This window comes from Eleutherodactylus coqui, chromosome 8 (genome assembly GCF_035609145.1).
Source record: "Eleutherodactylus coqui strain aEleCoq1 chromosome 8, aEleCoq1.hap1, whole genome shotgun sequence".
In the NCBI taxonomy this organism is placed as follows: domain Eukaryota; kingdom Metazoa; phylum Chordata; class Amphibia; order Anura; family Eleutherodactylidae; genus Eleutherodactylus; species Eleutherodactylus coqui.
In genome coordinates this window covers 157,343,283-157,355,432 of record NC_089844.1, presented here as the reverse complement: position 1 = coordinate 157,355,432, position 12,150 = coordinate 157,343,283, and the positions used below count along the sequence as shown (strand labels likewise).

The following is a 12,150-nucleotide window of genomic DNA, read 5'->3' as shown; positions in this document are numbered from 1 at the left end:
ACTGCGCAAGCGCGTCTAATCCGGCTATTAGACGCTGAAAATTAGACGGCACCATGGAGACGAGGACGCTAGCAACGGAACAGGTAAGTGAATAACTTCTGTATGGCTCATAATTAATGCACAATGTACATTACAAAGTGCATTAATATGGCCATACAGAAGTGTATAGACCCACTTGCTTTCGCGGGACAACCCCTTTAAGTATTTTGCTTCTTTTTTTTTTAAATGCTGAGCTGATACAGCAGACAGATACTGTAGGCAGCGTATAATATTATGTATACTGTTTCCCTCTGGCGGGATGACAGCGCTGATGTAACAGAGACAGCAGATCCAGGAAACAATTTTGCGCAAGCCTGCTGTAACGCTTAGCTGCGTATTAATTAGGACTACTACCCACAGCAGATAGATACTGTAGGCAGCGTATAATATTATGTATACTCTTTCCCTTTGGCGGGATGACGGCGATCATGTAACTGAGACAGCAGATCCAGGAAACAATTTTGCGCAAGCCTGCTGTAACGCTTAGCTGCGTATTAATTAGGACTACTACCCCCAGCAGATAGATACTGTAGGCAGCGTATAATATTATGTATACTCTTTCCCTCTGGCGGGATGACAGCGATCATGTAACAGAGACAGCAGATCCAGGAAACAATTTTGCGCAAGCCTGCTGTAACGCTTAGCTGCGTATTAATTAGGACTACTACCCCCAGCAGATAGATACTGTAGGCAGCGTATAATATTATGTATACTCTTTCCCTCTGGCGGGATGACGGCGATCATGTAACAGAGACAGCAGATCTAAGAAACAATTTTGCGCAAGCCTGCTGTAACGCTTAGCTGCGTATTAATTAGGACTACTACCCCCAGCAGATAGATACTGTAGGCAGCGTATAATATTATGTATACTGTTTCCCTCTGGCGGGATGACGGCAATCATGTAACAGAGACAGCAGATCCAGGACACAATTTTGCGCAAGCCTGCTGTAACGCTTAGCTGCGTATTAATTAGAACTACTACCCCCAGCAGATAGATACTGTAGGCAGAGTATAATATTATGTATACTCTTTCCCTCTGGCGGGATGACAGCGCTGATGTAACAGAGACAGCAGATCCAGGAAAAATTTTGCGCAAGCCTGCTGTAACGCTTAGCTGCGTATTAATTAGGACTACTACCCCCAGCAGATAGATACTGTAGGCAGCGTATAATATTATGTATACTCTTTCCCTCTGGCGGGATGACAGCGATCATGTAACAGAGACAGCAGATCCAGGAAACAATTTTGCGCAAGCCTGCTGTAACGCTTAGCTGCGTATTAATTAGGACTACTACCCCCAGCAGATAGATACTGTAGGCAGCGTATAATATTATGTATACTCTTTCCCTCTGGCGGGATGACGGCAATCATGTAACAGAGACAGCAGATCCAGGACACAATTTTGCGCAAGCCTGCTGTAACGCTTAGCTGCGTATTAATTAGGACTACTACCCCCAGCAGATAGATACTGTAGGCAGAGTATAATATTATGTATACTCTTTCCCTCTGGCGGGATGACAGCGCTGATGTAACAGAGACAGCAGATCCAGGAAAAATTTTGCGCAAGCCTGCTGTAACGCTTAGCTGCGTATTAAATAGGACTACTACCTACAGCAGACACGCAATAAACTGAAGACGGTCACAGGCAGCCCAAATATAGTATTTTTCCCCAATTTTTTGGAAAAAGCCCACTGCCTATATAGCCTGAATATCTCTTTTCCTGCCTCACCAGTACTGCCCCTATACTCTGTACAATGACTGCAGACTGCGGACGCAATGCTCTGTACGGCCGATATACAAAAAAAAATAATTGTGCAGCACTGCTAAAAGCAGCCTCAACAGTACTGCACACGGTCAGATGTGGCCCTAAGAAGGACCATTGGGGTTCTTGAAGCCTAAAATAACTCCTAACACTCTCCCTATAGCAGCTCCGGCACCAGCAGCACTGTCCCTGATCTCTGTCAGAACGCATCTGTGGCGAGCCGCGCGAGGGGCCGATTTATATACTTGGGTGACACCTGATCTCGCCAGCCACTCACTGCAGGGGGGTGGTATAGGGCTTGAACGTCGCAGGGGGAAGTTGTAATGCCTTCCCTGTCTTTCTATTGTCCAGAAAAGCGCGCTAACATCTCAGAGATGAAAGTGAAAGTAACTCGAACATCACGTGGTACTCGTCTCGAGTAACAAGCATCTCGAACACGCTAATACTCGAACGAGCATCAAGCTCGGACGAGTACGTTCGCTCATCTCTAGACACGACCCAACTTCATCCAGACATTAACTCTCCACTTGCTGCAGCTGTGCAATACACATAACAGAATGACAAGACACTTTTGCACAGCGCACCAACACAACACATTACATGTATGACATTTATGGAGGGGGCCAGGATAGCATGTACTGGGTCACTACACATGTATTATTAAGCCTCTTGCTTCTCACAGTAGTGTGACTAACTTTCAGTACAGCAGGGGTTAAGTCTTCTACAGGAAGTCTCCGCCCGATGATGGAGGGAAACTTTTTAGCTTTCATTTCCGTCTCTTTCCTAGTATGATGGCGTCTGCTGACCTGCGGGACGAGCTGGACTGCTCCATCTGCCTGAGCCTCTATACAGATCCTGTATCCCTGAGATGTGGACACAACTTCTGCCGCTCGTGTATTGTGAGTGCGCTGGATGCACAGGAGGCAGCTGGAGTGTATTCCTGTCCTGACTGCAGAGAAGAATCCCCGCAGCGTCCGGCCCTGGAGAAGAACAGGAAGCTGGCGAATATAGTGGAGCGTTTCTTATCTAGTCAGCCGAATATGGAGAGCAGAATCTTCTGTACTTACTGTATAAAGTCTCCGGTCCCGGCCGTGAGATTGTGTCTGCACTGTGAGACGTCCATGTGTCAGGCCTGAAAAGTTGAATGTGCAGCAGCACTCCTATATGTGCGTCACCACAGGTGGGGATGCGAGAAGTGTCGAGCCGTGCACGCTTGGTCAGAGTCCAGACTTGTCAATGGGCTCAAGAGAAATAGTGAACAGCAAAAAGTTGTAGACCAGCAGCACCTGGCAAATGGCTTGATGTGAAGAGGATATCCACCACGAGAAGATTTTGAAGAAAGCAGCGTATCTTTATTATGTATCCCAGAGAGAGTAAAAACGGACAGCAACGTTTCGGCTGGAGAAACAGCCTTTGTCAAGCTCATTCAATTGACATATAGACACCATATTTATACAAAACAGCACCAATACAATGCACATACTAAAACACACCCACGAAGTGGTTGCTTGCGACTGGAGCACCGGGATGTCAATCAGGAGATGTAACCATGGACCACCGGCGTCATGTTCAAAGGACCGTCTCATTCTTCAGCGTCATATATGCGTCATCAAACGGGGACTGCTGCGCTAAATCGCGTGAGATGGACCATAGTTCGCGCTTGCTACAACTGACACAGTTTAAACATGGAAAACATCCTGGTTTCCCCCTTGGGTAAAGAGGGATGTGTCAACTCATCGTTATTATTTGTGCTCCCCGTTGTCATCACCAAATCTCTAATGTTGGGTCCACGCCTGTAGCTCATAAGCGGCGGGTGGTGAAAATGTTTCACCTCAGGGTAACACTTAGATAGGATTGGCCAGTGTTTCCTAATAATCTGGGAAACCTGGCCACTAATAGGGCAGAATGTAGACACAAATGGTAAACGTTCCATAGACTGATCATCAGCACTCACTATTACTGACCGTCACTGCACTCTACTCACCAGCACTATTACACTGTCACTGCACTCTACTCTACTCACCAGCACGCACTATTACTGACTGTCACTGCACTCTACTCTCCAGCATTTATTATTACCGACTGTCACTGCACTCTACTCACCAGCACTATTACTGACCGTCACTGCACTCTACTCACCAGCACTATTACACTGTCACTGCACTCTACTCACCAGCACTCACTATTACTGACCGTCACTGCACTCAACTCACCTGCACTCATTATTACTGACTGTCACTGCACTCTACTCACCAGCACTCACTATTACTGACCGTCACTGCACTCTATTCACTAGCACTCACTATTACTGACTGTCACTGCACTCTACTCACCAGCACTCACTATTACTGACCGTCACTGCACTCTACTCACCAGCACTCACTATTACTGACTGTCACTGCACTCTACTCACCTGCACTCACTATTACTGACTGTCACTGCACTCTGCTCACCAGTACTATTAGTGACCGTTACTGCACTCTACTCACCAGCACTCACTATTACTGACTGTCACTGTACTCTACTCACCAACACTCACTATTACTGACTGTTACTGCACTCTACTCACCAGCACTCACTATTACTGTCACTGCACTCTACTCACCAGCACTCACTATTACTGACTGTCACTGCACTCTACTCACCAGCACTCACTATTACTGACTGTCACTGCACTCTACTCACCAGCACTCACTATTACTGACTGTCACTGCACTCTACTCACCAGCACTCACTATTACTGACTGTCACTGCACTCTACTCACCAGCACTCACTATTACTGACTGTCACTGCACTCTACTCACCAGCACTCACTATTACTGACTGTCACTGCACTCTACTCACCAGCACTCACTATTACTGACTGTCACTGCACTCTACTCACCAGCACTCACTATTACTGACTGTCACTGCACTCTACTCACCAGCACTCACTATTACGGACTGTCATTGCACTCTACTCACCACCAATCACTATTCCTGACTGTCACTGCACTCTATTCACCACTAGAGATGAGCGAGCGTACTCGGCCACGCCCCTTTTTCGCCCGAGTACCGTGATTTTCGAGTACTTCCGTACTCGGGTGAAAAGATTCGGGGGGCGCCGTGGGTGAGTGGGGGGTTGCAGCAGGGAGTGGGGGGGGAGCCCTCTCTCCTCCTGTTCCCCGCTGCTACCCCCCGCTCCGCCACGCCTTCCCCCCCGAATCTTTTCACCTGAGTACTGAAGTACTCGAAAATCGCGGTGCTCGATCGAGTAATTACTCAAAACGAGTACGTTCGCTCATCTCTACTCACCACCAATCACTATTACTGACTGTCTCTGCACTCTACTCACCAGCACTCACTATTACTGACTGTCACTGCACTCTACTCACCAGCACTCACTAGAACTGTTCTCCTTCTACTGAGCTCCCCAGAACTGGGTGGGGCTATTTATGGAGTATGAGTCCTCCCAGGAGCATAGAGCTCTGGGGGTAGACAGGGGTCTAGTCTGCCCTCTGGTTCACACTTGATGGTCCTCCAATCACCAGCTCTATTTTAGTACTTTCCTTGAGGGAACATAATTACGTAATTAATGTTGAAGTATTCCATGACTGCCGGAATGTCTGGACAATCTACCAAACCGCCTTCCCAGCAAAAAACGGGAGCAATTCTGCTCCTCGGTGTCGGTACAGGAGACTCTCATATTAGGAGACAGTGAGATCTTTACATGAAGTCGTGATCCCAACAACTCTGATGTGTCTTTAGGCAAATTCAGATCACAAACCAAATCATTCAGCTGGGGTTTCATCCCCCATACTGTCTGGTTGGTACATCTCATCACTTGTATCACCGTCTGAATTGGTATCTGTTGAGGGCTTGACATTGGACGGGCATGGCACAGTGATGGCATCACTATGGGGCACTAGTCTCATGGCAGATGGCATATGGGGATACACAATGTTACACTTACTGGTACTGGTACGGCCCATGATCTTCACTGTGCAGAAGTAACAGTCATTACTGGGATTTCTTGGCTCATGCCACACCATGGGTACACCGAACGGCATTGATTCCCTTTTTCCACTGCGTCATACTGGCATGCCAAGATTACTTTCTCTCATGTTTAGTCTGGATTCACATGAACGTATATTGGCTGGGTTTTCACGCCGAGCCGATATACGTCGTCCTCATCTGCGGGAAAGGGGGGGGAATGGAAGAGCCAGGAGCAGGAACTGAGCTCCCGCGCCCTCTCTGCCTCCTCTCTGCCACTCTGCACTATTTGCAGAGAGAGACGATGTATATCGGCCGGCATGAAAACCGAGCCGATATACATTCGTGTGAATCCAGCCTAAGGCTTTGTGAGTGCGACAGATTTTGACGTGATACAGATACATCAATTTCATTTTGGAGGCAGAGAGGGGGCGGGAGCTCAGTTCCTGCTCCTGGCTCATCCATCCCCCCCCCCGGAAGACGAGGACATTGCTGCAGCTGTGCAATACACATCACAGAATGACAAGACACTTTTGCACAGCGCATCAACACAAGACATTACATGTATGACATTTATGGAGGGGGCCAGGATAGCATGTACTTTCAGTACAGCAAGAGTTAAGTCTTCTACAGGAAGTCTCCGCCTGATGATGTAGGGAAAATTTTTAACTTTCGATTCCTGCTCTTTCCTAGTATGATGGCGTCTGCTGACCTGCGGGACGAGCTGAACTGCTCCATCTGCCTGAGCCTCTATACAGATCCCGTATCCCTGAGATGTGGACACAACTTCTGCCGCTCGTGTATTGTGAGTGCGCTGGATGCACAGGAGGCAGCTGGAGTGTATTCCTGTCCTGACTGCAGAGAAGAATCCCCGCAGCGTCCGGCCCTGGAGAAGAACAGGAAGCTGGCGAATATAGTGGAGCGTTTCTTATCTAGTCAGCCTGATATGGAGAGCAGAATCTTCTGTACTTACTGTATAAAGTCTCCGGTCCCGGCTGTGAAATCATGTCTGCAGTGTGAAGCGTCCATGTGTCAGGAACATTTCGGAGCCCACAAAAGGTCAGAGAATCACAGTATAATTGAACCCACTGTGTCATTTGAGGGTAGAAAATGCTCCACACACCATGAGGTCCTGAAATACTATTGTCCTGTAGATGGCGCCTGTATCTGTGTGTCCTGCTGGGTGGCCGGAGATCACAAGGGACATGATGTGCAGCTACTGGATGTGGCCTGCGAGAAGGAGAAAGAGAAGATGAGACCTGTCATTGAGGAACTGAAGTCCAAGAGAGAAGAAGCTGGAAGAGGAGTCCAGAATCTAAAGGATCATGAGACAAAACAAAGAAAGACATCAGCCGCACTCACCGAGAGAGTCTCTGGTCTGTTCACTGATCTCAGGGAGAAGCTGGATGGTCTGGAGAAGAGAATCCAGGATGAGATTACCAGACAGCAGGATCAGGTGTCACTTTCAGTGTCTGATATAATCAGACAGGTGGAGCTACACAAGGATGAGCTGACCAAGAAGATTACTCAATTTGAGGGATTATGTAATATCTCTGATCCATTGACCTTACTACAAGAAGATTGTGGTGACATCAGTGGTAGGAGCTGTGATGTCATCAGTGAGGTAGGAGATGCCCAGTGCCTGGATGAAGATGTAGTCTCACTGCTATTACACAGGGGACTGTTACACTTTGCTGATAGTCTGATTGATATGAAGATAAAGAGAAAGTTCGCAGTGATGGAAAAGTCAGACATTTTACTGGATATAGACACGGCTCATAATAAGATTATTATATCAGAGGATCTCAGATCGGCTTCTTATACCGCTACATCACAGAACAGACCTGATGGGCCTAAGAGGTTCACATCTTGTCATGTGTTCAGCTCCCGCAGCTTCTCCTCTGGGAGACATTACTGGGAGGTGGATGTGAGTCAGGCGAAGAAATGGCTGATAGGAGTGGCCGGGGAAAGTCTGGAGAGGAAGTGGGTGGGTGACGAATCTTATATTGGTCGTAATAACAAGTCTTGGGTTTCATCGATGATTGATGCTTTTGGAGCATCTCACAACAATATATATAAGGAGCTGGTATCGGAATCTCCTGTGCAGACTGTTGGGATCTATCTGGATTATGAGGCTGGACGTCTGTCCTTCTACCAGCTGTGTGACCCCATCAGACACTTGCACACCTTCACCGCCTCCTTCACCGAGCCGCTCTATGCCGCTTTCTATCTGTTTGCAGATTCAAGTATCAGAATTATGAAATAACTACAACTAAATGACGGCTCTAAAGCCTTAGGGCTCACACCTAGTGGCGATCCGACTTCCCTGCGATTCGAAAGGGAGTGAAAACGCATGATAATTAAACCAATGATTTTCAATGGTGTCATTCTCATTAGCGATGTTTTCACTCTAACCTCGCATCGCAAAGAAGAATCTGTGATATCGTCCATTGATTTAAACGGGGCCGGCAACAGCAGCGCTAGCCCCATTGAAATCAATAGGAGATCGCAAAGCAGGCTATGAATTCCGCCCGAGAGAGAAGAGAGAGGGGTTGGAGCTATAGGGGATTTCTGACATGTCTCCCCATTTTTGAAGAGATAGTGGGTGGGGCTAGTGGGTTTTCCCACGAGTGGGGGGAGGGGCTTGAGAGGGGCAGAGCCAGAGGGGCTATTATAGTAATCTATCTCTAGCCCAGTGAGGGGGCAGGGCTAGCAGGCAAAACCCACTGTTCCCGCCCCCTTACTTGATTAGAGAGGTATCACTAGGATAACCCCTCTAGCCCCACCACCCACTCACAGGGGGGAACTTACTAGTCTTGCCCCTATCTCTCCAAATATGGGGAGACATGTCTGAGATGCCTGTAGCTCCGCCCCCTCTTCTCTCTTTGGGGGAATTCCTAGCCATCATTGCGATCTCCTATTGATTTCCATGGGGCCAGAGCTGCTGCTGCTGGCCCCATTGAAATCAATGGGCGATATTGCAGATTTTTCTTTGCAATGCGAGGTTAGAGTGAAAACATCGCTAATGAGAATGAAACCATTGAAGATCATTGGTTTCATTATCATGTGTTTTCACTCACTCTCGCATCGCAGGGAAGTCGTATTTAAACCTTTTAAAATTCTTTCGACTAAAGTTTTGCGCTGATTCATTTTTTCGTATATCTTTCTAGTGATTTTCTGATGCAGAGCGAGGAATCCCCCCCAGACACAGATGTAAAGGATACAATTATATCTACCTGCAACGACAGCTAGGGGGAGCTCTCTGCGTAATGCCTTATAACTGACTGCACATGCCTGAAGGGGAGGAGCCCCGAGACGTTGCTGTGTTTGGCAGTGATGTGTGTTTTACTCTGCTGCCTCTGGCATGATCCCCGGCTTGTTATGGAAGACTTGGTGCACTTGGGTGACATGTAGGTATGATGTTATATAAACCAATCTAGCTGAGATCCAGCGGCCGGCGATCCAGTCTGCTTGTAATTACAGGTCCCAGCCACTCACATCCCTGACAGACGGCGTCTCCCAGTGGTCAGTGCTTGTAATTACAGGTGTTGGCCGCTCACATTCCTGACAGCGGGTCCCAGTGGTCAGTGCTTGTAATTACAGGTGTTGGCCGCTCACATTCCTGACAGACAGCGGGTCCCAGTGGTCAGTGCTTGTAATTACAGGTGCCGGCCGCTCACATCCCTGACAGACAGCGGGTCCCAGTGGTCAGTGCTTGTAATTACAGGTGCTGGCCACTCACATTCATGACAGACGGCGGATCCCAGTGGTCAGTGCTTGAAATTACAGGTGCTGGCCACTCACATCCCTGACAGAGGGTGGATCCCAGTGGCCAGTGCTTGTAATTACAGGTGCCGGCCGCTCACATCGCTGACAGATGGCGGGTCCCAGTGGTCAGTGCTTGTAATTACAGGTGCCGGCCGCTCACATCCCTGACAGACGGCGGATCCCAGTGGTCAGTGCTTGTAATTACAGGTGCTGGCCGCTCACATCCCTGACAGACGGTGGATCCCAGTGGCCAGTGCTTGTAATTACAAGCAGACTCAGTAGACATAGGACATACGCCCCTTCTCTGCAGAGCCTGTCAGTCAGACTAATGAGTTTTTCTAGTCGAAAAAGAAAATGTTTAATCTATGCAAATTACAAAACTGTTGTATAAAAATACATTTACAAAAAAAATTGAACGAAGGCATTCGCGGCCTTTAACCCTTTCCAATCCACTGTCTGATGTCTGAAGACATTCTGATTGAAGGGTGTACAGCTCGGATGTCTGAAGACATCCAGCAGAGTATTCTTACTGTGTATTACTGGCTGCTCTGTTATCAGGGGGCCTCTCCAGCATGTCCCATACCACAGTACTGGCTCTAGCCAGTAGATGGCGCCATTGTATCATGGGAGAAAGAGAAAGCTCCCAAGGAAACCCTGAATCCAAAATTGGATTGCAAAGGGTTAAATCTGTTGACACTGGGAATTCACTAATACGGTTTCATCTGCTATAATGATATATTAAAGGGGTTGTCCCGCGCCGAAACGGGTTTTTTTTTTTTTCAACCCCCCCCCCGTTCGGCGCGAGACAACCCCGATGCAGGGAGGTAAAGAAAGCTCACCGGAGCGCTTACCTTAATCCCCGCGCTCCGGTGACTTCTCTACTCACCGCTGAAGATGGCCTCTTCCTCCGTGGACCGCAGCTCTTCTGTGCGGTCCACTGCCGATTCCAGCCTCCTGATTGGCTGGAATCGGCACGTGACGGGGCGGAGCTACACGGAGCTACACGGAGCCCCATAGAAGACTGCAGAAGACCCGGACTGCGCAAGCGCGGCTAATTTGGCCATCGGAGGCCAAAAATTAGTCGGCTCCATGGAGACGAGGACGCCAGCAACGGAGCAGGTAAGTATAAAACTTTTTATAACTTCTGTATGGCTCATAATTAATGCACAATGTACATTACAAAGTGCATTATTATGGCCATACAGAAGTGTATAGACCCACTTGCTTTCATGGGACATCTCCTTTAAGTAGTTACATACATGTAAGCGCTCTGAGTGCAGGGTTTGTATGGAGCAGGTTCAGGAGTTGATCTCGCTCCTTACACAGGGAAGGCTGCTGTCTGACAGCTGACATCCACCTGCAAGACCAGCGATCAGTGTGGGCACTAGTCACGGCTGTTCACCATGTAAAATGCCTCGATCGGCGCGCCGTTTAGTTTTCATGGCCGCCCTGGGCTTTCTGAGGGCCCCAGAGTTGCCATGTCTGATTGCTTATCTGGGAGTGCCTGAGGTATGTCTTAATAGACTGCTAGAATACAGTAAAATGCAATACTATGGTACTGAATACTGTATGAGAGATCAATCGCAAGTTCAAGCAGGGGACTGACAAAAAAAATTATTATTTAAAAATATGAAAAGATAATAAAAGTTCAACCTCCCTTTTTCCAATAAGACCTAGTACCCACGTCCGTGACGGGCTCCGCAAGTGGCATTCCACAGCGGAGTCCATCACGGCGCCCCCCCAAAGACTCCATACTCACCTCCGGATCTGCTGCCCAATGTCCCGAACTCCACTGCAGGCGCGCATGACACGCCGGCTGCGTCATGTGACTCGCTGGCCGCGTCATATGACGCGGGCATCAGTGGGCGGGGAAGCATTTTCACGCTATCTTCCGCTGTGGTACAGCGGAAGATAGTGTGGGAGATATCCTATATGTTCACCATTTTGTATGTATTTGCTGTTATCAACTGTGAATATACTGTATTTTGTCTATAATGGTCTGAACTTCTGGAGGAAGGGAACATCACCTCCCCCCCACCTCCACAAGAATTGGAGGAGCTCAAGAACTGGTAAAACCAGTTCTAACTGGCCAAACCTTTTTAGGAGGGCTTTGTCTTGGACAGCAGAGAGGAGAAACAGGATGCTTCTCTCATGAAGCCAAATTCAAGAATGAACTGAGCGTGCTCACTGAAGTTCCTCCCAGATGGATGACATCACAAGCTACCTCACAAATACTTTCCTCTGAGAAATGGCCTATAAGCTCACTGTAACTGCTAAATTGCCTGACTTCCTGTGTTGAAACTTTATTTAAGGTTTTACGCGCGCATAATAAAGACAGACTCTTTGGGGAACACATGATGTAGGCTTGTGATCTTTGAAAGGCTCTCCAGGCCTGTACACATATTATTTAATTTGGAACACATGGTATATCTATAATAGCGAATTTTGCGCTAACAAATTTGGAGGCACCGCTGGGATAATGAAGATACAGAGATATGAAGATATTTCATCGTTATCCGGACACAAGGGGACTTCGAAGCAGAGACGGACAGATAATGAGCTCAAACAAGGTAATAAGTTATTCTTGTACCTGTCCCATCTCTCCCTC

The 12,150-nt window shown here is 48.0% G+C and overlaps 1 protein-coding gene across 1 annotated transcript; it reads left to right on the top strand.

Annotated features, from left to right (window-relative positions):
- The first annotated feature begins 6,403 nt into the window (after positions 1 to 6,403).
- Positions 6,404 to 8,098, top strand: LOC136577045 (E3 ubiquitin/ISG15 ligase TRIM25-like). The gene has a single exon (XM_066576745.1). It carries the CDS (start codon positions 6,469 to 6,471, stop codon positions 8,038 to 8,040), a length of 1,572 nt encoding a protein of 523 aa, XP_066432842.1. The 5' UTR covers positions 6,404 to 6,468; the 3' UTR covers positions 8,041 to 8,098.
- The last annotated feature ends 4,052 nt before the right edge of the window (positions 8,099 to 12,150 follow it).

Excerpts from the sequence above, each read along its gene's own strand:
- LOC136577045 (XM_066576745.1), top strand. The coding sequence starts at position 6,469 with ATGATGGCGTCTGCTGACCTGCGGGACGAGCTGAACTGCTCCATCTGC.